We start from the raw sequence: 26,217 nt of genomic DNA, 5'->3' as shown, positions 1-26,217 counted from the left end.
AAAAAATGGTTTGCCTACACTAAGTACTGAACTCGATGGGAATCGACTTCATGCAAGAGTATGAAAGAAATAGTTATACTGTCAGTTTTACGTGAGCGCCTATCGAATTTTTTCGATCGAAAAATGGTGCTGAGGCCAATTATCTGTTAAATTGCATATAAAATTTTATCAGCGCGTTCGACTTCATGAAGTGCAGACACGGGCCTTAGTTGTCTCTGTTGAAGTTCTGGTTCTGGTTGCTAGTGATTTCCATATAGAGTTTAATACATTAGGTGATTTGGGTAATGGTAATATGACTTTTTGGTCAGTATTACGAAAAAATCTGTGATTTTCGGTAGGATAAATGAAAATTCGGTAGTTTTAGGGGGCTCATCTGTGAATCGGTAGGCATATCAAAAATCGGTAGGAATACAGATAAATCGGTATTTCTGGTCACTCTGTCGCCAAGGCCTGTCAAAAGCGTGTGTGTGTGCGAAGAGTTGTGCTGTTGCGTCTGTTCTCGCATGTGTAGTTGTGTGGCTATGTGTGTTTGATGTAAAGGGTGTGTATGGGCGGGGGTGGTTGAGGGAGTTGGGCGCGCGCTCGCGCGCGTGTGTGTGTGAGAGAAAGAGAGAGAGAAAAACACATTAGAAATAGAAGAAGGATCTGAGAAAGTTTTGTCACTGGACGGGTGCGCTGGTTGGATGGAGGCCGCACAGCCAGCAGTGTAGCCAACGCGAAAACCCAAAGGGAAGCGAAAACGAGCGAGCGCACGCCCAAGGCAAGGCACGCAGAGGCTTGCAGAGGGGCAGACAATCGGTCCCAGTGCGCACACGGGTTAGCAGCGATCATTGTGTGGCCCACGGCGCCACGGGCACTGTCTTTGAGGGGCCATTAAGGGCCTAGTAGCCCTGCCTGTCACTCCGGACCCGAAACCCGTGTTGGATCTGTTTTTTGTTGGTGTTTTTTTTTCTTTCGCTTCAACCCTACCACCCCCGCATTCAGCCCTCCCTCCGCTGGCATCCCTTTTGTGAGTGTGGTAAAGTGCGCGCGGGGGGCGGGAGGGGCGGGTCCACATGGTTTCCCCCTGAGACGGGCGGGTGCGCAACAACAACAACAACAACGACGACGACGGTCACTCGGACGCGCGCGCACGATGGACGAGGAGGAAAGCCCGTTCCTGTCCGGATATCTTACCGTCAAGTCGCAGAGTGGCTTTTCATGGCGTGTCACCAAAAAGGTAAGAGAAATAGACAAAACACACACATACACACGCACCACAAACAGTGATGAGGAAAAGTCGAGGAAAAGTGAGGAAGAGTGTGATGTCGGATCGGCCCGCCGTCGCAGTTGTGGCCAACCCTCCCCCAATGCTAATGCTCGTCTATCCATTCTCTCTATTCCCCCGTCTCCTTCTCCCCCTGCTGCTCCCCTTCTGCTGCCGATCGACAAATCAGGTCAAATACTGTCAGCTGTTCAAGGCGAGCCGCCACGGGATCGAGCGGCTCGAGATTAGCGACGGCGAGCACGACAAAACCCGCCGGATCGTGACGCTCGAGAACTGCGTCAAGATAGTGCTGGACCAGCCGCCCCAGAACACAATCAACATCGTCTCGAAGACGGGCCAGATACAGCTGTACTCGCCGGACGAGGCGCTCGCCCGCCAGTGGACGAACGCGCTGCAGATCGTCGCGTTCCGGGACAAGTCCGGCCAGGGGGCGCCGCCGCCCCCGCCCCGCCCGAACACGATCGAGGAGGACAACGACCTCTACTGCTCGTCGTACAGCGAGGGCATCTACACGGTGACGCTCATCCCGACCGACGCCTCGATCAAGAACGGGCTCGAGCCGACGATGTACACGCTCGAGCTCGGGCAGACCGACATGCGGCTGAAGTGCTACGAGGACGAGAGCGTCACGGTGGCGGTGTGGCCGTACCGCTACATCCGCAAGTACGGCTACCGGGAGGGCAAGTTTACGTTCGAGGCGGGGCGGAAGTGCAACACCGGCGAGGGCACGTTCAAGCTGGACAACGCGAACCCGCAGGACATCTTCCGCTGCATGCTGACCAAGATGAAGTCGATGAAGCGGTTCATCTCGTCCTCGTCCGAGGCGGAGGCGCACGCGCTCAGCAGCCAGCTGTGCGCGGCGCTCGCAATGGAGCCGGGCTCGCGCAGCCCGCTGCCGGGCGTGCACTGCGACGAGAATATGGCCGCCCATCTGTCCTCGATCGAGCTGCTGCACGAGATGTCGGCACCGGGCGGCTGCTCCATCGGTGCGATCGCGCACCTCAAAAGCATCCCGATCAAGCCGCCGCGCAAGCAGCCGGGCGGTGTCGGCGCCCCCGTTGTCGAGCTGCCCGATCCAAAGCATGCGAACGTGTCGACGGTGTTTATCAAGAGCAATGGGCATACTAACAATAACAATAACAATAACTACAATCATATCAACAGTAACAGCGGCAACAATAGTGGCGGAACGACGCCGACCGGGCCGATCCGCACCGTGACGCTCGGCACCGCGCCCGATGGCGACGCGCGCGAACCGATGGTCGGAGCGGGCGTGGTGCTGGTGAGCGGAGCGAAAGCGAAGGGCGACCTGGACTACGAGTGCGTGAAGGACATTACCGACGCGTGGAAGCTGTACGGACTGAACGAGGTGAAGCACACGGAATCGATGGTGGACGGTGGTGGTGGGCCGGTGGCGGGCGCCGTCAATGCAGCGATCGTCACCACTGTCACCGCTTGCACCACCACCACCAACACCACCACCTCCTCCACCACGACCGCCACCACCACCATTGGCCAGCAGGGCGCCTCCGAGCACGTGCGGCTCGAGTACGATCGGCTGGACTTTTTCCGCACGACCACGCGGCACCCGTCGGCCGACTACAAAACGATCGTCCCGATCCGGCTGTCCGGCGACGGTACGGGCGTCCCGTGCCCCGCCCCCCAATCCTCGGACGACTACGAAATCATCGGCGAACCGTCCCCGCCGCCGCCGCCGCTCCCACCGCTGGTAGCGGCGTCCGGCTACAGCGTCACGCTGCGCAGCCGCAGCCAGGAGGACGGCGGTGGCGGCGGTGCGTTCGACTATTCAGTATTCAGCGGCGGCGAGCAGGACGAGCAGCATCCGCCCTCTCCCCAGCACCCACTGCCCCACCAGCACCATCTCCACCATCACCATCTGCCGCAGCAGCAGCAGCCGCCGCCGCCGCGCAACAACATAACAGCCACGATCAACTATGCGACGATCAGCAAACCGAAGCGGGTTTAACGGCGGGACCAACGTGGTGCGTGGTGTTTGTTTAGCCACGGTTTACGGTTCCATTCGGTTTCCTTGTGTTTGGCCGTTTAGTTCAAACGATAAGGAAACCAACGCCACCGGCTGAGAAAATTGTTTTTTCTTTTTCTTTTCTGCTCCTGGTTTCGTTTCGAGATGGGTTAAAATTGATACTGCTTACTATTTTTTCTTCTATCTAGTAAGCTGGTACACAAAATGTGATATGTTTGTTTTGTACTTTTTTTAAAATCTTTTTGGTATTGCCAACGGACCAAGAAAGGCGGAAAACTCGCGCACTGGAACACGCTCCCTCCGTAACCATTTTCTGGGGGAGTGGGATTTTTTTTTAAATTTTATCTCTCAACATTCCAATCTCAACAAAAAACACGCCATTCCCCGAAGCTAACGAAAAGGGCAGATGTTAGGGAAGTGAGCGCGAATCTGTTGCTGAACTGAACTGCTTGCGAATGCTCACACCGGTAGGAAGGAAGGAAGTACATCTGTCGCTGTGTACTGTGATTTGCAAAAGGTATTGTTTTATGTGGTTTTAGTTGTTTGTTGTTGTTGTTGTGTAGGCAAGCAAGAAAAACGGTGGCCCGCAGCATTTAGGGTGCAGTTTGTAGGCTCGCGCACAAACTCGATGCAGCATAGTGTGTAGAAATTGTTAGGGACAGCGTTAGAGCGTTAGACCGTAAGCAAGGCAACTGCCGCCAAGTGCCCATTTTTGGAAACATCCGCCCCCCAAGTGCCTATCGAGAAAGTAATCACTATAGAGTGTACGCGCCGTACACACAGACCCCGCATAGACCACGCACAGCAGAGAATTATTATAGTGTAAGAAACCAGCAGTACGGTATTCCGTAAACAAGCAGCGCGTAGCAGTTTACGGCAAGCAAGCAAAACGTTGTGCCATAGATGTTTTTGGCAGCCCATTTTTTTTAAAAACCTTTATTACCTATACACTTGATAATAAGCGCCATTACGCGGTACTGACAATGAAACTGAACACGAAATAAAAAGGAACGCGACAGCGACAAGGATTTCCATTTTAAAGTACGAAAGTGATAATGAATGTTCCTTTTTTTCGTTTTTATTCGGCTCACTATATGGCACAGAGAAAGAAAGCAACGGATGCACCGCTGAGGCGGATTGGAATGTGGAGGACGGTCTCGGAACATGTTTTCAGATGGCACGATCGAATGAGTTTGTAGGGAAAAGGTGCAAACAGCAATTGAGAGGAGGGGGCATAGCAAAACGATTTGTTCATGTGCTATGAATAAGATGGTTGTAACGAAATGATCCAATTAAGCAGAATTTTAGGCACTCTGTTTAATGGGAACGAAGAACCGAGAGAGACAGAGACAGAAAGACATAGAATCATAGAAAACCGTCGTTTTAGTATTAGGTAGATTAGTATTTGCCTTATTCGTTGGTGCTATATCTAAGGTAAAGAAAATAACCGCAAATAAACTAGAGCTAAGGTGTAAATAAAGATCAGGGGTCGTCAACCCACATTTAAAAAACAATGAATCGGATGGATTTTTAATTGTTTATTTATTTGTTTATTTGAAATGAAAATTTGGTCGCCAATCAATCAGACTAAACAAAAAGTCTTACAATTAATTAGCTCAATTAATTCTAGCGAGAGTAGTTGCGGCAGTGGAATTTATTGTGGATATAATAGACAGGCAGTCCCTGAAATACACGGGTTTTTTTCTTTTAAACGCGTTTTTTTTTAATTAAACAGTTCTTTGAGCAAATTGCATTGATTTGACACATCTATTGTAAAATGCCAAATAATTTCCCTATTGATCGAATGTTAAAAACTACAGGCGGTCCCCGAGATACACGGTTAATGGGGACCGAAAACAGCCGCAAAATACCGCGTATCTCGAATTTCCGCGTAAGTCGAATCTCGTGATTTTCAGCTAAAATATCACAAATTTTCGTGTAATTTTGCAAGTAGGGGGCGGTTTTAATCACTTTATGAATTATTTGATATGATTCTGACTGAATATAACTGTTTTAAACCTTTTGAAATAGTTTTGAACATTCGATCAAAACGGAAATTATTTGGCAATTTGCAATTGATGTGTCAAATCAGTACAATTTGCTCAAAGAATTGTCAAATTTAGAAAACCGCGTATCTCCGAATCCGCGTATAAGAGGTACCGTGTATCTCGGGGACCGCCTGTATTTAAAAATGTTTAAATCTATTATATTTATTCAGAATCATATCAAATAATTAAATAAGTGGCTAAAACTACTAACACCAATTATACGAAAATTAGTGACATTTTGACTAGAAATGACGAGTTTTCGCGTATAGCGGATTCCTATGGAAAAATAGTTTATACTACTGGTTCGAGGGTCGAAAAATATCGAAACAGAGTTTTGAATTAAATATTTTTACTGTAAAACAGGTATCTTTTGCACAAATTCGATGGAGCATGGTTTTTGAAGATTTTTGAAATTTAAAAAGAGCATAAAATATTTCAAAATATTAAAATTACAGTGGAGCGCTGTTTATCCGGCTTTCTTTTATCCGGCTGTTCGTTTATCCGTGCTGTTGAGAAATGACAGTTCAATACAAAGGTGACATTGCGTTTGAAGGAGGATATTTGAAATAACGGTTATCAGAGCATGTTAAACGGTTCAAATAAAAACACTATACTTTCCAATTTCAAATATCCTCTTTTAAAAACTGGAAAGTTAATAAAAACTGGTTAATTTTTATCAAAACATATGCTAAATTAAAAATAAATCCTTACCTTTTTTTTAGAAATTGCATTTAGAAACCCATTTTTTACTTAACGGTTTCATTTGGAATTTAATTTAACGAACAGCGCAAAAAAAGATGAGTTCGCTAGTCAAACTCTGACGACCCCTGGACTAGATTGTACCTCGATTTATAAAATATTTCGATTGAATTTGTGTTGCATCGCTGATCAAAGATGGCCCATCCTGTTCACAGTCGGAAGAAATGATCGTTTAAATCTTTTTTTTAGATTTTAATTTGTAGATATTATACCGTACAGGTTGAAAATATTTCTTATTGCTTTTTGCTTTTGTCTCCAGTATTTGAAGGTTTTAAAATTTTTTTAATTAATTTTACCACATTTAAACAATATCTATGACTGTGTTAAATGTGTTCAATTCATTCGCAATTTACTCTGAATATTGTAACCGCCGCAGGCATTCATATTATTCGTCCGAAGTGAGAGGAACTTATTTTAAACAAACATTTTATTTACATTTAATTGAAATGAATCATTTACCGACCCGATGCGAATTGTAATTTGCACAAATCGCACCAACACACGTAGTGCGGCGAATGCGAAGAAGCAACAAAAAAATCCAAACCTAAACACGATTCCAGAGAGAGCGCTTGCCCCCAGAACCAACAACCAATAATGCTGTCGATTTTATTTACATTGCAAGCGCGCACGCGCAACCGCACACGGCAGCCGTCGACCGTACTGGACCGTTTTGACAGGCCTGCCGCGTTGAAAGTGCGCAGTCGGCCCGCAGTTCCTGGAAACAGCCACCCCTAAAACGGCGGCGATGGCGGCAGGAGGGTGCGCGCGTTGCAGAGCGGCCCAAGATGCGAATGAAAGAATTTTATCTTTGCTCGCTGTCAAACTAGCTGGCTGCTGCAGTGGGAAAACAGAGACAGCGCGTGCATGCGCGAGCGAGTAGAAACGAGACACAGCGTGCTACAAGGGGCCTTAGCAGGGGGCAGCAAGAAGCAAGCAGTAAGGGCGCAGACGGAAAAGCAAGGGCAACAAAACGTCAAGAAACAGAGAGCACAAAGTTTGGAAGCGTGAGGATCGCGTCGCGTTGTGTGTGCGTGCTTCTTTTTGTGTGTTTGTGTGTGTTGTCTGCTGTTTCAATAGTTTTCGGACGCGACCAAGGGGGCGACAATTCGGGTAAAAAGGTCGACTGGGTGTGCAAAGGGAAAGTAACCAACTAACCAACCAATCAACCAACCAGCCAAACCCATCCACCTCGCATCGCTGAAGTTTGAAGCTCGAGTGTGTGCATGAACGCGTCGAGTATGGGCCGTGCACTGGGGCTAGCGTTCAGGGTGGCGATGGGCTGTCTGCTGCTGCTCGGCTGCTGGACGCCTGAGGCCACCGCCGCGGCGGCGACATCTACGCTGTCCGGCATCTACGTCGATAATGGCGTCGGTCAGACCGTGCTGGAGGACACGCTCACGTACGAGGAGCAGCAGGAGATCGAGAACGAAATACTGAACCTGCTCGGACTTCCGGGGCCGCGGCCGGCCGTCCGCCATCTACATTCCTCGGTCGGGTAGGTGTACTGGCCGCGCGTTTGGTTGCATCGGTGCAAACGCTCCTGTGCGACTGTCTCACTCTCTCTCTCTGTCTCTCCGTGCCGTTCTGTGCTGATATGTTCGGTTTTTGTCTTCCTCCAGCAAATCTGCGCCTCAATTTCTGCTCAATGTCTACGATCAACTGCAGCAGGAGGAGAACGACGCGCCAGCCGGGGCTGGCCGGATACGAAAGGTTCGTAGCACTGACATGGACATCCTGATCACCGAAGCCGACAGGAAAGCGATTGATGAGAGTGATATTATAATGACGTTTTTGAATAAGAGTGAGTTTTTGAAACCCGTGCCTGGCCCGGAAGATGCCACCGCCTTCGGCTCGGCGGCGCTCGGCCTTACCGGGACCACTTTTCCATTCGCGTACCTCCCACGTTCTACTGACAAATCAACGTAAACGTAATGGCTAATCCAACCAAGTAGCTGGCTGAAGGACATGGATTGATATCTTAACACACACACACATACACACAAATGCCTACACACACACACACACACACACACACACACATATATATATATACATCCTCACAGCTAATATGACTAATAGTAGTCCACTAATTCTAGACGTTCGGAAGACATCGGTATGTCTCTCTCTCTGGAGTAGACAAGATCTCGCTATGGCTAATGCATGGGACCTAACATCTCGCTCCCTTACCACACTAATTAAACTCTTCGAGGGTTAAAAGACACCCAGTGGGAAGGTTCTTACAGTACAGATGCCTAACATCGGCAATGTCGGAAACTTACCCCTTGCTTTGCTGCATGTACTATAACCCGCCAGAGCGTACTGGATGTGTTGGCGCGTCGGATGTCTCACAGAGTATGGCAGTAGTATGGTTGTAGTCACTAGCATCCAACTCGGTGTAGCTCGGAATGTAACTAACGTAGCAATGGCGCAGTCTTGCTGTCTGGCAGTACCCGTGTAGCACGTACACTACTAACACCCCAACGTTTCTTCCGCGCAGACCATCACGGTTCGGAGATGCGGCACGAGAAGGGACGCCGCCTCTGGTTCGGCATCGCCAACATCGAGGATGACGTGAGCGTGCTGATGGCCGAGTTGCGGCTCTACCGGAAGCTGAACCTGAACAAGTACACCACCTACAACACGTCCCTCACCCTGACCGTGTACGCACTGACCGAGCTGAACGGGTAGGTTTGAGTTGCAGGCGGGAGGATCAACACAGTTTTCTGGAGTGTTTAGTGTTTATTCCTGTATGTTTCCGACTTCCAGCGAAAGTGAGATGACGGAAATCTCCAGCATGCAGCTGACGGGAGACTACGAGGGTTGGCTCGAGATCAACGTTACCGGTGCGGTCAATCTGTGGCTCAAGAACAGGCAGGCCAACCACGGTCTGTACATCGGCGCCTACTTTGGCGAACGGGTCGGTAAGTAACTCCCTGCGGAGTAGGGCTTCCTGTCACTGCTGTGACTACTGAACGTTGTCCCAATTTTTGTTTATTTCCCCCCCCCCCCGCCCCAATTGTACGTGGCAGAGCGGGAGGTCAAACTGGACGATGTAGGATTCGTGAGTGCGCGGGGCAGCGAGGAGTATCAACCGTTCCTGGTGGTGTACGCGAACAGCCAGCAGGTACGTTCACAGGCGGTAATAGACTCAACTCCCCAAAATTCCCATGTTATCCAGAGTTCGCATAATGATGTGCTTTTGCTTGTCTGTTTGTTTGTTGGTTTGCCCACTGCTCACAGCAGATGATGAAACCGATGCTGCAGCGGCACCTGACGCGCAATAAGCGAAGCCAGCCGGCGCGCAAGCGCAAGAGCAGCAAAACCGACCACCGGCACCCGTTCCAGTACCACCCGACGTACGATCAGCACAAGAGCTGCCGGATCCAGCAGCTGTACGTGAGTTTCAAGGATTTGCAGTGGCATGTGCGTATCTTCTTGTGTCTTTTTGTCGTTGTTTTCATTCGCGCAAAACCAGGCTAACATTTTATGGCCCCAATTGCAGGAGTGGATTATTGCACCGGAAGGTTACGGGGCGTACTACTGCAGCGGCGAATGTAACTTCCCGCTGAACGCGCACATGAACGCCACCAATCACGCGATCGTGCAGACGCTGGTACATTTGAACCATCCGACAAAGGTACTAAACGAGGAGATGAGGGGGGGGGGGGGAACTTGAGCTGGAATGTTTGCTTCGAGCATAGGTAATCATGTTGTGTGGTTGTTTGCTTCCCCAGGTACCGAAGCCATGCTGCGCTCCGACTAAACTGATTCCCATCTCCGTCCTGTATCACATCGACGAGTCGAACGTGAATCTGAAAAAATACAAGAACATGGTTGTGAAAAGCTGTGGATGCCATTAGGAGCAGAATGGAAGGAGAAGAAGCCGTGGGCGATAGGGTAGATTTTCATTTTTGTAACAAAATACCCAAACACACACACATTTTGTAGGATATCTCACATGATATGAAGGAATGAAGCGGTCATACTGTCGCGAGCGTTTACCGGTCGCACGCCTGCAAGCCACACGTGGAAATGGCGCTGGCTTGCGCAAGTGTTGTGCGCAAACGTCGTTGTTTGTGCGCGTGCGAAAGGACCGTTCGCGAATTAGAGCTTAAGGGACGCGCGTCCAGACAGGGCCCCGTCGTCGGGCTGGGTGGTGGCTCATCATATTATGCTGCACGAGTGCAGTATGCTTTCGTGTCGCTTGCTGTAACTAAACCGGTAGGGGCGTGCGGTCGTTGCGAGAGGTGTGTTGCTGCTTTCCCGTGTTGGTGCGCAATGCCATGTTTTCGCCTCGTCTAACATGGCAGTTGCTGCAGCAGGAGAGCAGTTTGAGAGAGAGAGCGAGCGATGCTTCTCCCCGCCCCATACGTCCTCGGTATGGAGCGTTTGGCGAGAGGAGATTTTGGGACCAGTGAACACTGAACGGCACCCCCACTGGCCGTCATTGCAGACATGTACATCACATAAGGAAAAGTATTAATTGGTTAAACATAATGGCAAATCGGAATCTCGGGCCAGAGTACATATACACGAAGGAATTAAAAAAAAAAACACAGATAAAAAAAAGCAAGAAATGCAACGAATGTATATTAAACAAACTTATTTGATAATGCTGATCTACTTGTGTATAATATGCTCAACACTGAAAGCGAAAGTGGAAAAATCAAAATAAAGCTACTCATTTATTGTCGTAGTCGGTGGTGTTTATTTACTATTAGCAAAGAAGTAATACAGTGGAACCCCTCGTGACGAGTTTAATCCGCTCCAGCGACTCACTCGTTATGCGGGAGGCTCTTTTCCAAATGATTCGTATGAACAGTGAAATAACTGGTTCCAGGACCGCAAATGTGGTGGTAAAAGGGGCATATTTGTATCTGAAAAAATGAATAATGTCTTCATAATGCTAATCATTGGGAAGATATCTGCAGTACACTATTTCTGTCAGTAGTTTACTTTAGTAGTTCTTGTCGTTACTATTGCTGCTGAAAAAGTGGTCGATTGTTTTAGTCTTTTATTTTAGAGATCACGCAATATATATATATATATATATATATATATATATATATATATATATATATATATATATATATATATATATATATATATATATATATATATATATATATATATATATATATATATATATATATATATATCTTCAATCGAAATGCACCCCCGAACATTCTTGCGCTTCATCGACAGCAGACGACGCTCCCAGCACAAGCACGGGCACGTCAACCGAAGATATTTGCAACATTTTCGCTGAACGTTTCTACGATACCTCTTCTCCAACTCTAGATCCCACGGCGATTTCATGGGCTGTATCTTACACGCCTCTGAACATGATTGATTACACTATACCTACGTTTGATATACGCACAGTAGAAAAGCATCCCGAGCTTCATTATCAGTAGATGCTGTTAGTCTCTAGCACCTGTATTAATACACATCTATAACAAGTCTCTGAGATCCGATATTTTCCCACGCTCATGGAAGTCCTCGTGGATGGTACCAAAATTTAAAAAAATTATCGCGGTATCTCACATCACTCTGTGCGGAATCAACAGCTTTTGGGCTTCTGCTTTACGGTCCTATGCTCTCTGCCACATCGAATTACATTAACGATACCCAACACGGGTTCGTACCCAAACGATCAGCTAGTTTCTGCAAACGTAATCTCCACTCCGGCGGTCAAGTCGATGCCATTTACACAGATCTCAAAGCTGCTGTCGACCTCATCTCACACGACATTTTAATCGTCAAAATTGCAGGCTTAGCGGTTAAAAAGTTAGCGGTTTCGGAACAAATAGTTAAATGGTTGCATTCCTACCCCACAGAACGCACATACAAGATCAAGGTCAGCGATCATACATCTAGAGATGTGCTTGGCACCTCAGAGGTGCCTCAAGGTAGCAATTTGGACCCGTTGCTATTTGTTACTTTTATCAATCCATCGGGATCTTGAAGATCCTACAGGAATATATTTAATAAACTACACAAAACTTCTTTAGATAGGTTTGGGTCGGTGTGTTCCGCTATAAGACATTTTCAACTAGACTTTTTTTTTGTTTTCAAATAAGTAAGTTTCATCACATTTGAAACATGCTTCAGCGCAAATAAGATAATTAAGAATTGTGATACAATTCTAGGCATGTAATCTACAATACACTTGCACACCACATTTGTAGTCATATATAGAAATTCTTACAAGTGGCAGCAATTGGCAGGGGAAACTATCGCATTCGTAGTCAGCAAGAGCAAGTAGATCCAGAAATACATGCTAGAAAACACTAGTAAAAAAAACACGCACTTGGGCCTCACACAATTATACGACACTGTTTTTCCTGACAACAGATTTACGAAGCTTAGTATCAAAGATCTTATTTGCCTGAGTCTGATAAGCAAAATTAAAGAAATACTCAATGTTTCCCGACCTTGCTCTTAATATCACATCGGCACCAAAAAACGCATCAGGAACACAAACTATGCTGTTCGTTATGTGACATTTTACTTGGTAAGAGAGGTATTTGTTGAGCATTTAGGTTTGCTCGTTTTGCGAAAAACTCGTTTTAAGGGGTTCTACTATATTTTATTTCAATAATAAAAAAATCAGCCTGCTTTACCTAATTAGCAGGGAAATGCTGCAGAAATAGTCCTGTATAAAAAAATGAAAATAGAAAAACCCATTAATAAATGACAATAAAAAAACATAATTTCATTAACAAACCGCATACGTTAGCCACGTATATTACTCTTTTTTCACCGATGTACTCACACGAAACATGTAACACACAAACAGGTAGGGAAGGGGTCCGACGGTAGATGAATTTTTAAACGAATATAAAATAAAATTTTATTCACCTTACACTTTAGAGAACACAATCGATTCAATAGACATTTACCATAATTCGTTAGCGAACAATCTGGGATTCTGCTGCTTTTTGTTTCTATTTGTACGAAGAATGCGTGCGCGCGCGCTTGTGTGTACGATGTTTGTATCATTCAAGTTTACATACATATATAAGTGTTGTGACCTACGTGTAGGCAGAATGTGTCGCAACCCGCCGAAAAAAAACGGGAGTGCTTATATCTCGAGTACTACACTTGCTTTGCATCGTTTTGCTTTTCTTTGTTCGTTAAAGTACAACGGTAACTCTAGCTACGGACTCAGCGAGAAAAATATACTCATATGTGTGTTTGTATATATCTTTATATATATAATGTGTGTGTATATAGATAAACGTATAGTATTAAAATATTTAGCATTAGTTGCACTAATCGAGCGTGCCTACTAGAGTTCGATTTTTTTTCTTGTTTGTTCTTTTGTAAGTGTGTTTGTAAATCATATAAATAAGAGCATAATTGCCATTTTTGTGTGTTTCATTTCTTTGAAAAGAAATAAAAAAAAAGCATCAAATCTATCGATGCGTTTTGTTTTTGGCTTTGGGGGAGGACGCGGATTACTACTAATACTACCATATTGTGTTAGTTCGCACGCAGCACAGGCTGGCGGGTTTTGTGCGCTGTCAAACACTTTTCAGTTTTAAAAATACACCCAATAAAACGATTCGTTAATGTTAACTAGGAGACGGATTAAGACGGAGAAGAAACGTGATTAAGTATTATTTATCGTTTACGATTAAAAAACAAACAAAACAAAAAAACTAAAAGCTTTGTCATGGCCATTTGTTGTTATATGATCTACATCGTAGGGATTCGTTTTCGTTTCGTTATTTTGTAAATAGGTGTATGTATATATGTACGTATGGATACTAGCGATGGGTAAACCGATAACGCGCCTAGAGTGGATCCAGCTGCGACCGCTCAGAACCTCTGCCGGAGTGCACTCTGACATCGATTCTGGCAGAAAGCAAGATCGGTCAAATCGACAAATTACCTAAATTCACCCTTCGCTAAAGGATATACACCTATAAATATGCATACGACGAGGGAGACATATAAAAAAGAGGAGGGAGAGAATCATAATAAAAAAAGCAAACTGTCAATCGATGACCGATTTTGGCTTGGTTTGCTGCTGCTGCTGCTGCTGCTGCTGCTGGCACTGCTTCTCCTCTTTTAGTGCTTGTAGTTATCGTTTCGGCGGATCGCGCAACACAGCAGCAGGGAAAGTATCAACGTCAGCAACTCGATGCCGACGATCGCCGCACCGACGTAACAGATCAGCTTGATGTTATCCTGTACCGCCTGCACCAGCTTTTCCATGCAACCCTGCCGAGGAAAAAAAAGAGGGGAAAGAGAGAAAAGGTACGTATAAGTAAAATTAAGTATGCATCATCGCGTTGAACTTCAACAGTGCAGGCACGCAATTCGCAAGCCGATACAGTGGGGAAAATTTGCACATGTGCAGTTTTGAGCTTGAGTTTAAAAATATTTTACTATTTAGTGTTTATTGGACGACCTTTTCAAGCTGAACAAATCTGTTGACTAAAAATTTGTTGTTAAATTGAGCACATTTTCGCTGGAAGAATCGTTAATTTTTTCATAAAAGAAAATTTCTATACTAAAAGGGTCCAATATTACAATAAATTAATAATTCTTCCCGAGTCAAAAAAAAAAAAAACTAAGAGGCATGCTGGAAGATGTGATAACTGCTAAGTATAAACCTTGACAATTAAATTCTATTGCAACAATTGCAAAGTATTTGACAAAAAAGGACGATTTTAGAGCAAAAGTGAAATACAGTTGATAGTACCTTTGAAAAAAATTAACGAATTTCGTTACTGTTTGGCAATTACATCAATGACACGAAATATGAACCTTCAGTAAAATGATGATAAGTCCCACATCCTCTTACCATGACAATGGATCGAGAGGAAAAAAATATCACAAGGATACCTTAATTTACAAGATACAGTGACATCTCTTATTTATGTAGTCTCTTCAAGATGAATTGTTTCTTTGATCATTTTGACGGTCGCGTCATATTCCACACATTTTATGTTTCTTTAAGATAAATATCTCCCTAAGGTGAATCCCTACGGTGAAATTCTCTAAGTAGTGTATGCAATTTGACAGCCTAAATTTTCTGAGATGAATTTTGAAAGACAGTCCACAAAAATATTGGTTCAAGAATGCCAGGGTTTTCCCTTTGATTTTTTGTAAACTTCATAGCATTAAACCTTCATTAGTTTTTCTCATCATAAATATCTCTCTAAGCTGACGGTCTCTTGCAGATACGCCTTAGGGAGATTAAACTGTACTACAATACAAAAATGTGTCAATATCACGAAGTAACTATATCATCCATAATAGATTGGAGCGAGCGTACAACATAGTTGACACTGTCCCACATTAAATTTGCCATCCAGTTTAGGTGTGGGTCGTGGAAAACAGCTCTCTGAGTACGAAATAGGCCATTTGGCAAAACAAATTAGTCTACTTATTCAAAGATCTGCGAAAGTTATTAACAATTATCACATTGATCCAAATGCTTATGACCAAAGGAAGTCTACGGGGCGCACAGAAAAACTATCCGTGAGAGATAAACGAAGAATAATCAGAGCAACTTCGAACTCAACAAAAGGATGTCTGAGAATCAAACGAGAACTAGGAATAAATATAAGCAAAACAACAGTGTGGCGGACACTCGATAAATCCTCTGATATTGCAAAAGAAAAAATGAAGAAAGTTCCCCATCTAAACTGCATCCTAAAACCGCCAGAATAGAATTTGCTTCCGAACAAATGATGTTGAAAAGGGAATGACGTAAGTTTTCGTGATGTGGTATTCAACATATTTTAAACTATATATTGATTGTCTTTATTTGATGAAAAAAAAAGTTCAAAGTTGATGGACCAAACCATTATTCTCACTAATGGCTAGATTCGCGATATGAACCACGGTATTTTTCAAGACGTAATTTTGGAGGCGGTTCTGTTATGATGTGGGGTGCATTTAGTAGCCATGGAAAATATGATTTGGCGATTGTTCCAACACGAATAGACAGTGGTACTGATCACCACATCATAGGCAATTATTTGAAACCTCATTTGAACATGAGCAACGACAACCAGTGGATATTCCAACAAGATAATGCCTCCGTACAAGTCAGCAAGAAAACAAAGGATTACCTGGAAAGTATGCAAATTAATACTATGACTTGGTCAGCCGTTTCTTCTGATCTTATTATAGCATTGAGAACGTCTGGGGCATTTTACTTCGAAAAGTATATGAAGATGGGAAATATTATAAGACCGTACAGCATCTGCAAGTAGCGATTAGAAATGCCTGGCGAACCTTGCCTGTTCAGCCTTTGCTAAATCTTATCGATAGTATGCCAATGCGGATTTTTCAGGTGATCACCTGTAATGCAGGATGAACTGATCACTATATTTAAATAAACTTATCAAGTGAGTTATTTTCCATTAGTTTTCATTCAAATACTGAAGTGAGACTATCATTTTGAAACGCCCCTAATTCAAGTTTTTTTTTTTATTATCACCAATATTTCCAACATTTTTGTGACTTTTTATCAGGCAAAAGTTTGTTCAAACGCATTGGGAAAAGGTCGGTATCGGTTAACATTGAGCATTTCTTTAATGCTGCTTATCGCTCAGGCAGAGTTTCGATCGCTTAATATAAAACTATTGTCAGGAGGAGAAGTTCCGTGTAGTACTGCACTGTTAGAGGTACATTTACGAGTGTTTCTTGCGTTTCAACATTAAGATTTGATCAACGTATGATCGGCCAATTGCTGCCACTTGGAGGAGTTTTGACTACAAGTGTGTTGTAGATTTGATGACAATGAATTTAATTATCGAAATCTTAATTCGTGCTAAAGAATATTTGCCACAAATATATTTTCAATATTTTGAAAAAAAGTCTAGCAGGTGAACAACAAACTCCGATTTAAATAAAATCGTTTGTTATTTTGCAGCAATGCCTGACTAAAAATTGTTTCCTCTTATGTCCGCAAGCACGCTGCGGCTCTACACAGAAATCACGTGTACGATCGAATGGAATTTGTCCATTTTGGAAAATAATTTAAAGAAAGATGATCATTATTATTGAACAAAGACAATACTGAACTACAATACTGTCCCAAACATACTATATGAAGTCAATTTACATTCTTTTTTCATATGCGTGTATGCCCTTTTTACCAGCACATTTGCGCTTCTGAAACCAATTATTTCCCATTTCATAAAAATCATTTGGAAAAGAGTTTCATTTTCGGTTTAGAATTAGTAATTAACAACGCAATACTGTTTTTTGGGATGTAATGAATACATTATTCAGTTTAAAAAAAATTGGCGGGCTAAAAAATATTGTCCACACTGTACAACGAATGAAAGTAAGAGACGATCGAAGTGAAAAAAGGTAAGGTACTGGTGGAAGGCTATAAATACAATAAGCGGAAATGACGCTTTTTTATGATCTTAGCTTCTTAGTCGATTCGGTTGGTAAGCCGAGTTTGCTTGCTACTTCCACCCTCCCCAAAGACTGCGTGTACACACGTACATGGGCGATATGTATGGATTGCCTCATCCAGAAAACCCGTGGAGGTACTATTTTTAGCGCACACTACATATTGTTTAGCGGACGCCCCATGCACATGCCCGCCCGGGTCTCCCAGCGCTTGCTCGAATTAAACTCGACTGTTTAGCGCGTCGGAGGGAGGGAGAGAATTTATTAAAAAAGAGAAACAAAGTAAACAAAATACAACAACCCGTTCCCGGGGCTAATAATTTCCACCGGGCCACCGATGTGGTCAGAGCTTTGTTTTGTCTCGTGCATTTGGCTCGTGTAAGCATTTGAGCCACCCGCCCCTTCCCCGCTATACTCACATCGGCGAACAGATGCGGCTGCTTCTTGGTCGACGCCAGGAACTCCATCTGCGTCGCCTTTTCACACTGCTCGGGCGTAATGTTGGACACGCAGCACGTTTCCGGCACCTTGTAGATGGTTGGTTGATTGGAGATCTCGATGCTCGGTGTCGGCCGCTCCGCGTTGTTGAACGCGCTTGATTGCCAGTCGTTTGGTCCCTCGGCCCCGCAGCACTTGTACTGTTGCAAGGAAAGCAAAAACCAAACAAAAATGCATCACTTTATAACCAGTTTGCGTCTTGCTGTGTGCAATTGCTAGTGTATGTGTGTATGCGAGAGAGAGACAGTGCAACGGTGACTCAAAAATGTGACCAAAAATAAAGTCGCTTACATGCTTCTGGATCGCATCAAGCGTGGCGGTGCGCATGGGAATGACGCCGTACTGCGTCTGGACCGCTTCCTTCACCGCCGACCGGACCACGTTGTCCAGCTTGTCCGAGTTTTGGAACGCCCAGGCACCGGCGGCCAGCTCGGCTACGAGCACCATCAGCAGGCAGCAGAAGAACTGTACGTGTATGTGCGGGTGGTGCGCGTTTATCACGCGAATGGAGCGGTAGGGAGAAAAGTTGAATAAAAAAAATATTTAAAAAATCACGTCACGCACGCAGTCAGCACCACCCTTACCGAAGTGAGCATCCATTGCGATTCCTTAAATGCACCGCAGCAGCCGAGGAAGGCGACGACCAGCATCAGCCCACCGACCACCAGGAAGATGTACAGCCCGATCGTGTAGTTCGTCTCGTTCTGGGTCATCGATATCAGGAAGGTCGGATCGGACAGCATCCAGATGGCGAGCGACACGATTAAAAATCCGACGACCTGCAATAAAAAAAACCCACAGCCCCGGGCGGGCGACAGCCGATTAGAATGGAAGAACGAGGGGACGCGTTCCGGCCACCAGCGCGAGCCACTCACCCAGAACAGAAGGTTTACCAGCACCACCAGGTACTTGACCACGGAGCAGCAGCCCTTGATTGCCATTTCTGCGTGTGATGGGAGAGATTCGTTGATTGAGATTCGGTGGGATACGCGAGCGCGGCGCTTCGAACGCTTATTCTATCGGATGGGCTGTATGTACGGCGCACCCAGCTTGCATATGCTGGGCAGATGTTTCGATTATGGTTCGAAAATAATAAAAGAAAAGCCACACACGCCCGCACAAACGCACAGACACACACACACACTTGGGAGGAACAGTGTCGTTTCCCTGGCGCGCACCAAATTTGTTAGCTGATTGTTGGTTTTTTTAGGGGAGTTTGCGTTTTGCTTCTACTTTTTCCTCTTTCTGCTGGTTCGTTTTCCTTTTCGTTTGGTTCTTCTGACAGCGCGACGCGATCTGTTGACAGTACGTAGGGCAATGAGAAGTTAAGGTGTGCGTACATTCATAACCAAGGTTAATATAATTGTTTGGCAGCAGCTGGTTCATATTTTTACAAATAGTTAATGCTTCAGACAACATAGTTTAGTAGGAAATGGATTACAATTTAAAAATGTGTGCAAAAAGGATCATTAAAACAATACTATTATGATAAGTGTTGTTCTTCTTTTTCACTGGCAAAACAATTGGAATTTGAAGGCTAGTGATGGGTGGATCGATCTGAACCTGCCGGACCGGAACCGTACGGGACTGATCTAAAAACACACTCTTTTCTTTCTTCTGATTACTTAATTAGGTTCAACAGTTTTAAGGAATCTACGAGCTACTGTGCATTCAACAGGTTGATACGTACACAAATCAGAAACCGTACTCTTATGAACCTACTGAGCTCATTTAACCGTAGAGTTGGCAACCAGATTTACACACGTAAGTTGACAACCGGCATACCCGGGTATTCCACACGTTTTAACGCAAAAAATTAACGATTTTCATAGGTAAACAATGCTTTCTATATTTTAATGCTTTAAGCAAGTAATGCCGACGATATATTCTCTTCTATTTCATTTATTCATTAAGTTTTTTTATTTTATTATAAAAATAACGGTCAAATTGAAATTTGGAATCGCTTGAATATGACTGAGCGTTTCTACATACACCGAGACTGAAGGTGAGAGATGGCTGTGAGAAAATTGACAATCGGTTTCTCACGCCAGTGTGTGTAGAAGCTCTGAAAAGCGCTGAGATGAGACTTTTAAAATGATGTTGATAAAATTCATTTAAATCGCTAAAATGAAGTAAAAATAGTTCCTTTTACTTTTTAATAATATTTCTACGATTATTGGACAGCAAAAATGCAAACTATAATTGATCGATCGCTATAAACTGCCAATTCAATTTTTTCTCAGCTCCATCGTTCTTTGCATGCCGAGGAGAATTCTCTCACCGAAAATGCTGTCAGTCGCTGTCAAAGCATGCTGTCAGTTATTTTCTCAGCTGCATTCTCGGTGTATGTAGAAACGCTCTCAGAGCGTTCACTCATCAGTTAAAGGTAGCGTCAAATGGCCCTCAACATAGTTATTTTTGAAGCAATGCGGCCCGCGAGCTGAAAAGTTTGGAGGCCCCTGGTCTAAGTATTACAGTGGAGCGCCGATTATCCGGGCTCTTCGGGACTCGACCTCGCACGGATAGTCTAATAACACGGATAATGAGTCAAAGTATTTTTTTATAACAAAATCCTGGTTTGTTTTTGAAATTGATATTATGTTTTGGTAGCACCTAGCCAGTTTTATAAACTTCATGTTTTTCCGATGCGAATATTTGAAATGTGCCATGAATTATAGCGCATTTTGTGATGACAAAATGCTGTCGTACCCTTTATTTAAAATATCCTCTTAAGCACGCAATGTCATCTATGTATTGAACTGTCATTTTTTAACAGCACGGATAAACGGACAACCGGATAAAAGGTGCCCGAATAAACGGCGCTCCACTGTAATTAATTATCTACTAAATTTCCTACGCTATTTCCTAAGCCGATTCCTACGCTAATTCCCAAATAGCCAGAATTGCTTAACAGCTCATTTTGGCACGCTAAAGATCGCTGCTCTAATTCGCCTTTTGCAGTAGATAAACAGCATCAAAGTTCCAGGTGTAGCGCCTAAACAGCTTCCTGATGCCACGATGCCGGGGATTATTTTTCTTTGTGTTTTATTTTTAAGCAAGTGTCATCGATGAAATAAACAACAGGATTTGTTTTGTTTGTGTGCATCTGTCTATTTTTAAACCCTTAATATTTATAAATTACACAAAATTTATCACAATTTACTGTACAATCACAATTACTTTCTTTCAAATCCCTTCTTCAAAGAACTAATCTAACTTGTGCAGCAGCAATGAGATGATTGACCGCGTTAGACTTTGATAATTTGACAAGAGCCACCTTGTACCAATGTCATGCATTAAAAAGCTATAAAGTTCCACCAAGTTCGGTACGCTTTCTTAACAAGGCTAAACAGCCGCAAGGTTCCAAAGAGTACCGAGTGCTTGTTCAAAAGTCCATAGTTCCGCAAAGTACCGTCTATCTCTTAATCAGCCACAAAGTACGACATCGGCACGATTTTTTGTTAAACAGCCTCAAATCAGCTATAGAATTCAAGCTGGTTATTTGGTTTCCTACGCTGCACTGCGGGTGGTTTGTAGACTGAAACTGGTTTTGTATCGGTTCCAGGCCAGGCCAAACTGGTTTTGTATCGGTTCCAGGCCTGGAACAGGTCCAAATATCATTTCGAATCCGAATCAGGAACAGTTGCAGTGACAGTTATTAAACAAATAAAATTGGGGAGCTATGTATGGTTCAGTATGAGTTCATGATCAGTTTTAGGATCGTTATGGGCCCTGCATCAGTTCCAGGTCCTTTATGGGTTTTAAGTTCAGTTTTAAGTTAAGTTAAAGTTCGAGGACCGGAATAGGTACATGGTCGGTGTCGTGATTTTTGCTCATTTTTACAATTTTATTTTTCCGTTTGCACTTGCCGATCTTTCCTCTACGCATTTAATCACAAGACTGCCTGAACTCCTCCTGTCAGATTCTGCATGCCGCGCTTTTTTGTTTTCGCTCGCTTCTCTCTTGGTCTCTTTCCTTTTGTTTGGTCTCTCTCTATCTCTCTCTCTCCGTCTTTCGCCTTATTTCAAATTTCTATGCGCTGCCCGTTAGGTAATACAGTTTCCTCCCGTCTCCTATTTTCTGACGTTTCCGCGACGCTTGGATATTTAATTCCTGCTATACGCCAGATTCCAGGACCGCAACGGGTTCAGTATCGGTTCCTAGACCTACATAGGTTCAGTAACCAAGTTCAGGACCGGCATTATGGGATGAGCAGTTTTTGAACCAGAAAAGATGATGAGGCGGTTTCCAATGACGATCGATGACGACCGATAGTTCATTCTGTGCAATGATTCACCGATGATCAGGTTTTTGGTTCATTTTTAGCCAAACTTTGTCCACTGGCGGACCGTTGAAATTCATATTTGTTCATTTCAGAATCATTATAGTTATACTGGTTTCAGGACCAGTATGGGTATCATCATAAGTACCTCATTTTAATTGGGTTTTGTGACCATTATTTCGAAGGGGATTTTTGAAATTTAGCACTGTAACATTGCCAAATTAACTAATTGAATGAATTAAGGAGTTAGGAACGAGGTTCTGGAGCGGAACAACTTGGGTATAGTCTTTCTCCTAGCTACGCATATTCGAGAAAAATGAATTTTTAATGTTGACAGTGGGGTCCTTTCCGTTTTAAGTTGATAGGCTGAAATTTCAGCCTGTCAGCTGTTTGCATTGTATAGCAGTTTTCGAGCAGCTATCTAATTGAGTATAATATACAGGTGGGCTTATCCCAAGGTGTATGAGTTTAGAAGGCTGATTTTTATTGCTTCTGCTTCTGAATGAAGATTGTAAGAGTGTTTTGAGTATTCGTCAAGCCTCCAGAAAGCTCTTTGGAGCAAAAGTTTTCACTCGTTCTGTCAAAAAGTGATATTCAAATTTGGTTATAAAAAATGCTATGAGACCACCTGGACTACATACACTTTGATTCCAGATTCGATTACCTGATTTCTTTAATGCACCTTGGGATAAATGTAAACAAACCCGTGTTTTCGAACAGGTACTCGAATCTAATTCTAGCTTTTAGGCTAAAATTTTCTAGACTGAAAATTGCAGGCCAGTTTTTTGTGTGGTTTTGTATGGATTGTTTACATGATTTCAGCCTCCAACTGTCAAACTCCATACAAAAAACTAACTAGAATCGTGAAGGCCCCCTTGGTTTGAAAAACATGCTATGAGACCACCTGGACTATATACACTTTGATTGTGAATTCCATCACCAGATCTCTTTAATGCACCTTGGGATAAATGTAAACACCACCTTGTTTTGCCATTTTTCGAGCAGGTACTTGAATCTGATTTTAGCTTTGAGGCTAGAATAATCTAGACTGAAAATTGCAGGCTAGTTTTGTGTGTGGTTTTGTATGGAGTGTTTACTTGATTTCAGCCTCCAACTGTCAAACTCCATACAAAAAAACTGACTAGAATCGTGAAGGGCCCCAGTTACAGTGGGACGTCGTTTATCGGGCTGTCCGTATATTCGTGCTGTTGAGAAATGACAGTTTAATACAAAGGTGACATCAGCAAATGCTTTTAAATGCTCAGGAGGATTTAAAAAACACTTTTCTTAGATAACATTTTTATAGCAAAAAGTTAAGTGAAATTGGAAACTTTTCATTGTACAACTCAGTTCATAAAAACTGACCAAAACATAATACAATTTTGAAAAAAAATTCAAGAATTTGTGATAAAAATATACTTGGATCCATTATCCGTGTTATTCGAGGATCCGGGCGTCCCGAAGTCCAGTCCCGAAGAGCCTGGATAACGCAGCGGTAATCTTGCTTGCGAAAACCCCGATCTTACAAACCTTGGGAATAATAGTAGTCGAACGCGATGAGAACCTGGGTTACGCTGCACAATGGGGAAAGCAATTTATCAACACCCATGAGTGAGATCGAAATATTTTTTTGAAACTTTATTCGGTATATGAAATTTCAAACACTACGAATTTCGGACGCTCGGGCGAGATAACCGTTCTTTGTACAAAAATATCATTTCACTAAAATTTTCGAGTAGATACGAGGATTAATAACGAATACGCCAACGCGTGCTGCATCATTTCCAGTTCTCCATCCTTACATTTAATTTATAACTTTATAGCGATTAGAGGTAAACTTAAGATCAGTCTTACTGATCGTTAAATGGTCGGCTTGTCACTCTTTTAACCAAACGTGGCACAATACAAAATCGTTGAAATAATTCCTCGCCCTTGACACGTGCTCCAAAAACGGGGATGCTTTGGTTTTGCGTAAACAAATCACTTATATATTGACTAATAAACGTTGTAACAAGTAATGGTAAAGAAACGATTCATATTTTACCGTGTCCGAGATGGAATAATTGCGACCCTCTGTTTTTTTTCTTTTAGTTTAAATTGGATGCGCTCAACTGGTTTTGGCTAAAATAAGAACCCTATGTGTACGGTCCAACATTGTGTGTGTCGGTGTTGCCCGTACTGTAATTGCATTTGTGGTTTGCAGAATCGCGTAAGGTACTCCTCCTTTCCTCCCACTCTGCCGTGCTCACATGTACGACATTCCTATCTGGTAGTAGCAGTTTAGTAGTAGCACTGCACTTCCGCCTCAGTAGTTGCACTGGTTTGCTCGCTGGTGTTTCGATCCCTAGAGAAAAAAAACAAACAAATCGAAACAAAGCAAACGGAAACATCCCAGAAGGTTAGCACCCAAAATAGAGCTCCAAATTACAACCGATAGCTACCCCCGGCATGCCTTCGGAACCGCCGGTTCGCGTTCGCTCCTCGCCGCCAAAGTTAAACACAGTCTTTTGCGAACGGGGCCAAAAGGTCGGCGGTGGTGACCGTATCATGTGCTCGTGCACCTGTGGCAATGCTAGTGGATCGGTTTCCGTTTCGCCATTAAATTCCTGCATACAAGGGTGGGTAGGATGCGATTTAAAGGGAGCATAGTACGTCGCGCGAATACTTCGCCACGCGGTGGTATACACTTACATCGGACATCAGTATCAAAATGGCGTCATCGGACTCGGTGTCATCGATTACGTCCGTCACGTTGTCCCGGCTGGCCAGGACCTTCTGGACGAAGGGGTTATCGTTGCGTGATAACCGTAGGCGCGTCACCTCCAGTTCATCCGACTTCTGGAACTTCCCCGGGGACAGGCTCAGCATCGAGAACGAGGGCGATGACTTCCGTTGGGAACCCTTGCTGGTGCAGTTGTAGGTAGACACTACATGGGATGTGAAAGAGGAGGGTGTGGGGGGGGGGAGTGGAAGTGAGAAGTTGCGATAAAGCCAAAATGAAGTCATTTAATCCAAAACATTGAAGACGGATAGGATCTCAGGAACTGGGTCTGGACCATTCTAGATCTAAATGTGCGGGTAGTGTATAGCAATAAACACACTGACACCCACACATTCACACATACACTCTTACACGCGCACAAATACGCACCTGATGGTTCCGATCTAGCCCGACAGTTCATCTCACGGTGGAACATAATATCCTCAAACTTGATGATTTTCTTCATCTTCCACATGTTGGAAATGAAGTGGAAAGGCTTCTTTCGGGTACTGCTGCGGCTGATCCGGTTCGTTTGCTGCTGCTGCTGCCCATGGCTGTTGGCGTGGTGTTGATTGTTGGTGTTGCTGCTGAGGAGGTTGCTACTGTTGAGGGTGTGATGGTTGCCGATGGTATGGTTGCTGCTACCCCCGCTGTTGACGTTCATAGCGGACGCGGGATGGCGTTCTTCTGGCAGATTGATTGGCGGGATCGCTTACAGCGTGTGCTTACGAGAGTGTGTACCCCAGCAACAGCTCCAATGGCGTCGTTTCTCTGTTCTGGCCTGGCCTAATTGTCACAGGGCACGGTGTGTAAACATAATTTTCACGCACGGTGGCGTTGCCTGCACTTCTCACTGCCAGCGGTGATGATGATTGTTGCCAGTTGCCTGCTACTGACAAGGCAGCTCGTCGCCTGCCTGAGAGGTCAGACCTGCGCAATGGAATGCACATTGCGTGCCCGTTACACACACGGACACCGCCAGCAGCACACCCTGCTGGGCTGCGCCCAGATAATTCTCTCGTCCTTTTCACTGTATGTGTGTGTAATTGTGTGTAAGTGTGTTTGTGTGTGTGTGGATGTGTACTCTCTTTGAAGATGTATATTTTTCCACTCTCCTATTACAGGGGGAGGAAGGGTCGTAGTAGACATAACATCCGAGATATAGACGTAACATCCCAGATAAAGACTTCGGGAAGTCTCGGCGGA

General features: G+C 44.2%; 4 protein-coding genes across 6 annotated transcripts; 2 read left to right on the top strand and 2 right to left on the bottom strand.

The window, feature by feature from the left end:
- The first annotated feature begins 325 nt into the window (after positions 1-325).
- LOC120949482 (uncharacterized) lies at positions 326-4,321 on the top strand. Its single transcript, XM_040366809.2, has 2 exons — positions 326-1,219; positions 1,437-4,321. Exons 1-2 carry the CDS (start codon positions 1,136-1,138, stop codon positions 3,252-3,254), a joined length of 1,902 nt encoding a protein of 633 aa, XP_040222743.2. The 5' UTR covers positions 326-1,135; the 3' UTR covers positions 3,255-4,321.
- Positions 4,322-6,807: 2,486 nt separating this feature from the next.
- On the top strand, positions 6,808-10,775 carry LOC120949490 (protein 60A-like). Of its 3 annotated transcripts, XM_040366821.2 has the most exons (9): positions 6,808-7,189; positions 7,254-7,574; positions 7,699-7,880; positions 8,577-8,763; positions 8,846-9,000; positions 9,109-9,203; positions 9,320-9,502; positions 9,582-9,716; positions 9,814-10,775. In XM_040366821.2, the coding sequence occupies exons 2-9, from the start codon at positions 7,303-7,305 to the stop codon at positions 9,937-9,939; spliced, it is 1,335 nt and encodes a 444-aa protein (XP_040222755.2). In that variant the 5' UTR covers positions 6,808-7,189; positions 7,254-7,302; the 3' UTR covers positions 9,940-10,775. The 3 variants fall into 3 exon arrangements, with proteins under 3 accessions (XP_040222755.2, XP_049466076.1, XP_040222764.2); XM_049610119.1 differs by having other exon boundaries at positions 6,808-7,574; XM_040366830.2 differs by having other exon boundaries at positions 6,809-7,574; positions 9,323-9,502.
- A 2,130-nt stretch (positions 10,776-12,905) lies between these two features.
- LOC120954713 (CD81 protein-like) lies at positions 12,906-19,261 on the bottom strand. Its single transcript, XM_040374875.2, has 5 exons — positions 18,844-19,261; positions 18,553-18,747; positions 18,260-18,433; positions 17,890-18,108; positions 12,906-14,311 (listed from the first exon to the last, which is right to left on the bottom strand). The coding sequence occupies exons 1-5, from the start codon at positions 18,907-18,909 to the stop codon at positions 14,159-14,161; spliced, it is 807 nt and encodes a 268-aa protein (XP_040230809.2). The 5' UTR covers positions 18,910-19,261; the 3' UTR covers positions 12,906-14,158.
- A 4,601-nt stretch (positions 19,262-23,862) lies between these two features.
- On the bottom strand, positions 23,863-26,130 carry LOC120955839 (uncharacterized). The gene is made up of 4 exons (XM_040377029.2): positions 25,402-26,130; positions 24,942-25,177; positions 24,692-24,856; positions 23,863-24,594 (listed from the first exon to the last, which is right to left on the bottom strand). Exons 1-4 carry the CDS (start codon positions 25,673-25,675, stop codon positions 24,556-24,558), a joined length of 714 nt encoding a protein of 237 aa, XP_040232963.1. The 5' UTR covers positions 25,676-26,130; the 3' UTR covers positions 23,863-24,555.
- Between the last annotated feature and the right edge of the window lie 87 nt (positions 26,131-26,217).

Source organism: Anopheles coluzzii, chromosome X (genome assembly GCF_943734685.1).
Source record: "Anopheles coluzzii chromosome X, AcolN3, whole genome shotgun sequence".
In the NCBI taxonomy this organism is placed as follows: Eukaryota; Metazoa; Arthropoda; class Insecta; order Diptera; family Culicidae; genus Anopheles; species Anopheles coluzzii.
The sequence above is the reverse complement of the archived record's forward strand: the minus strand, read 5'-3'. Positions and strand labels throughout refer to the sequence as shown.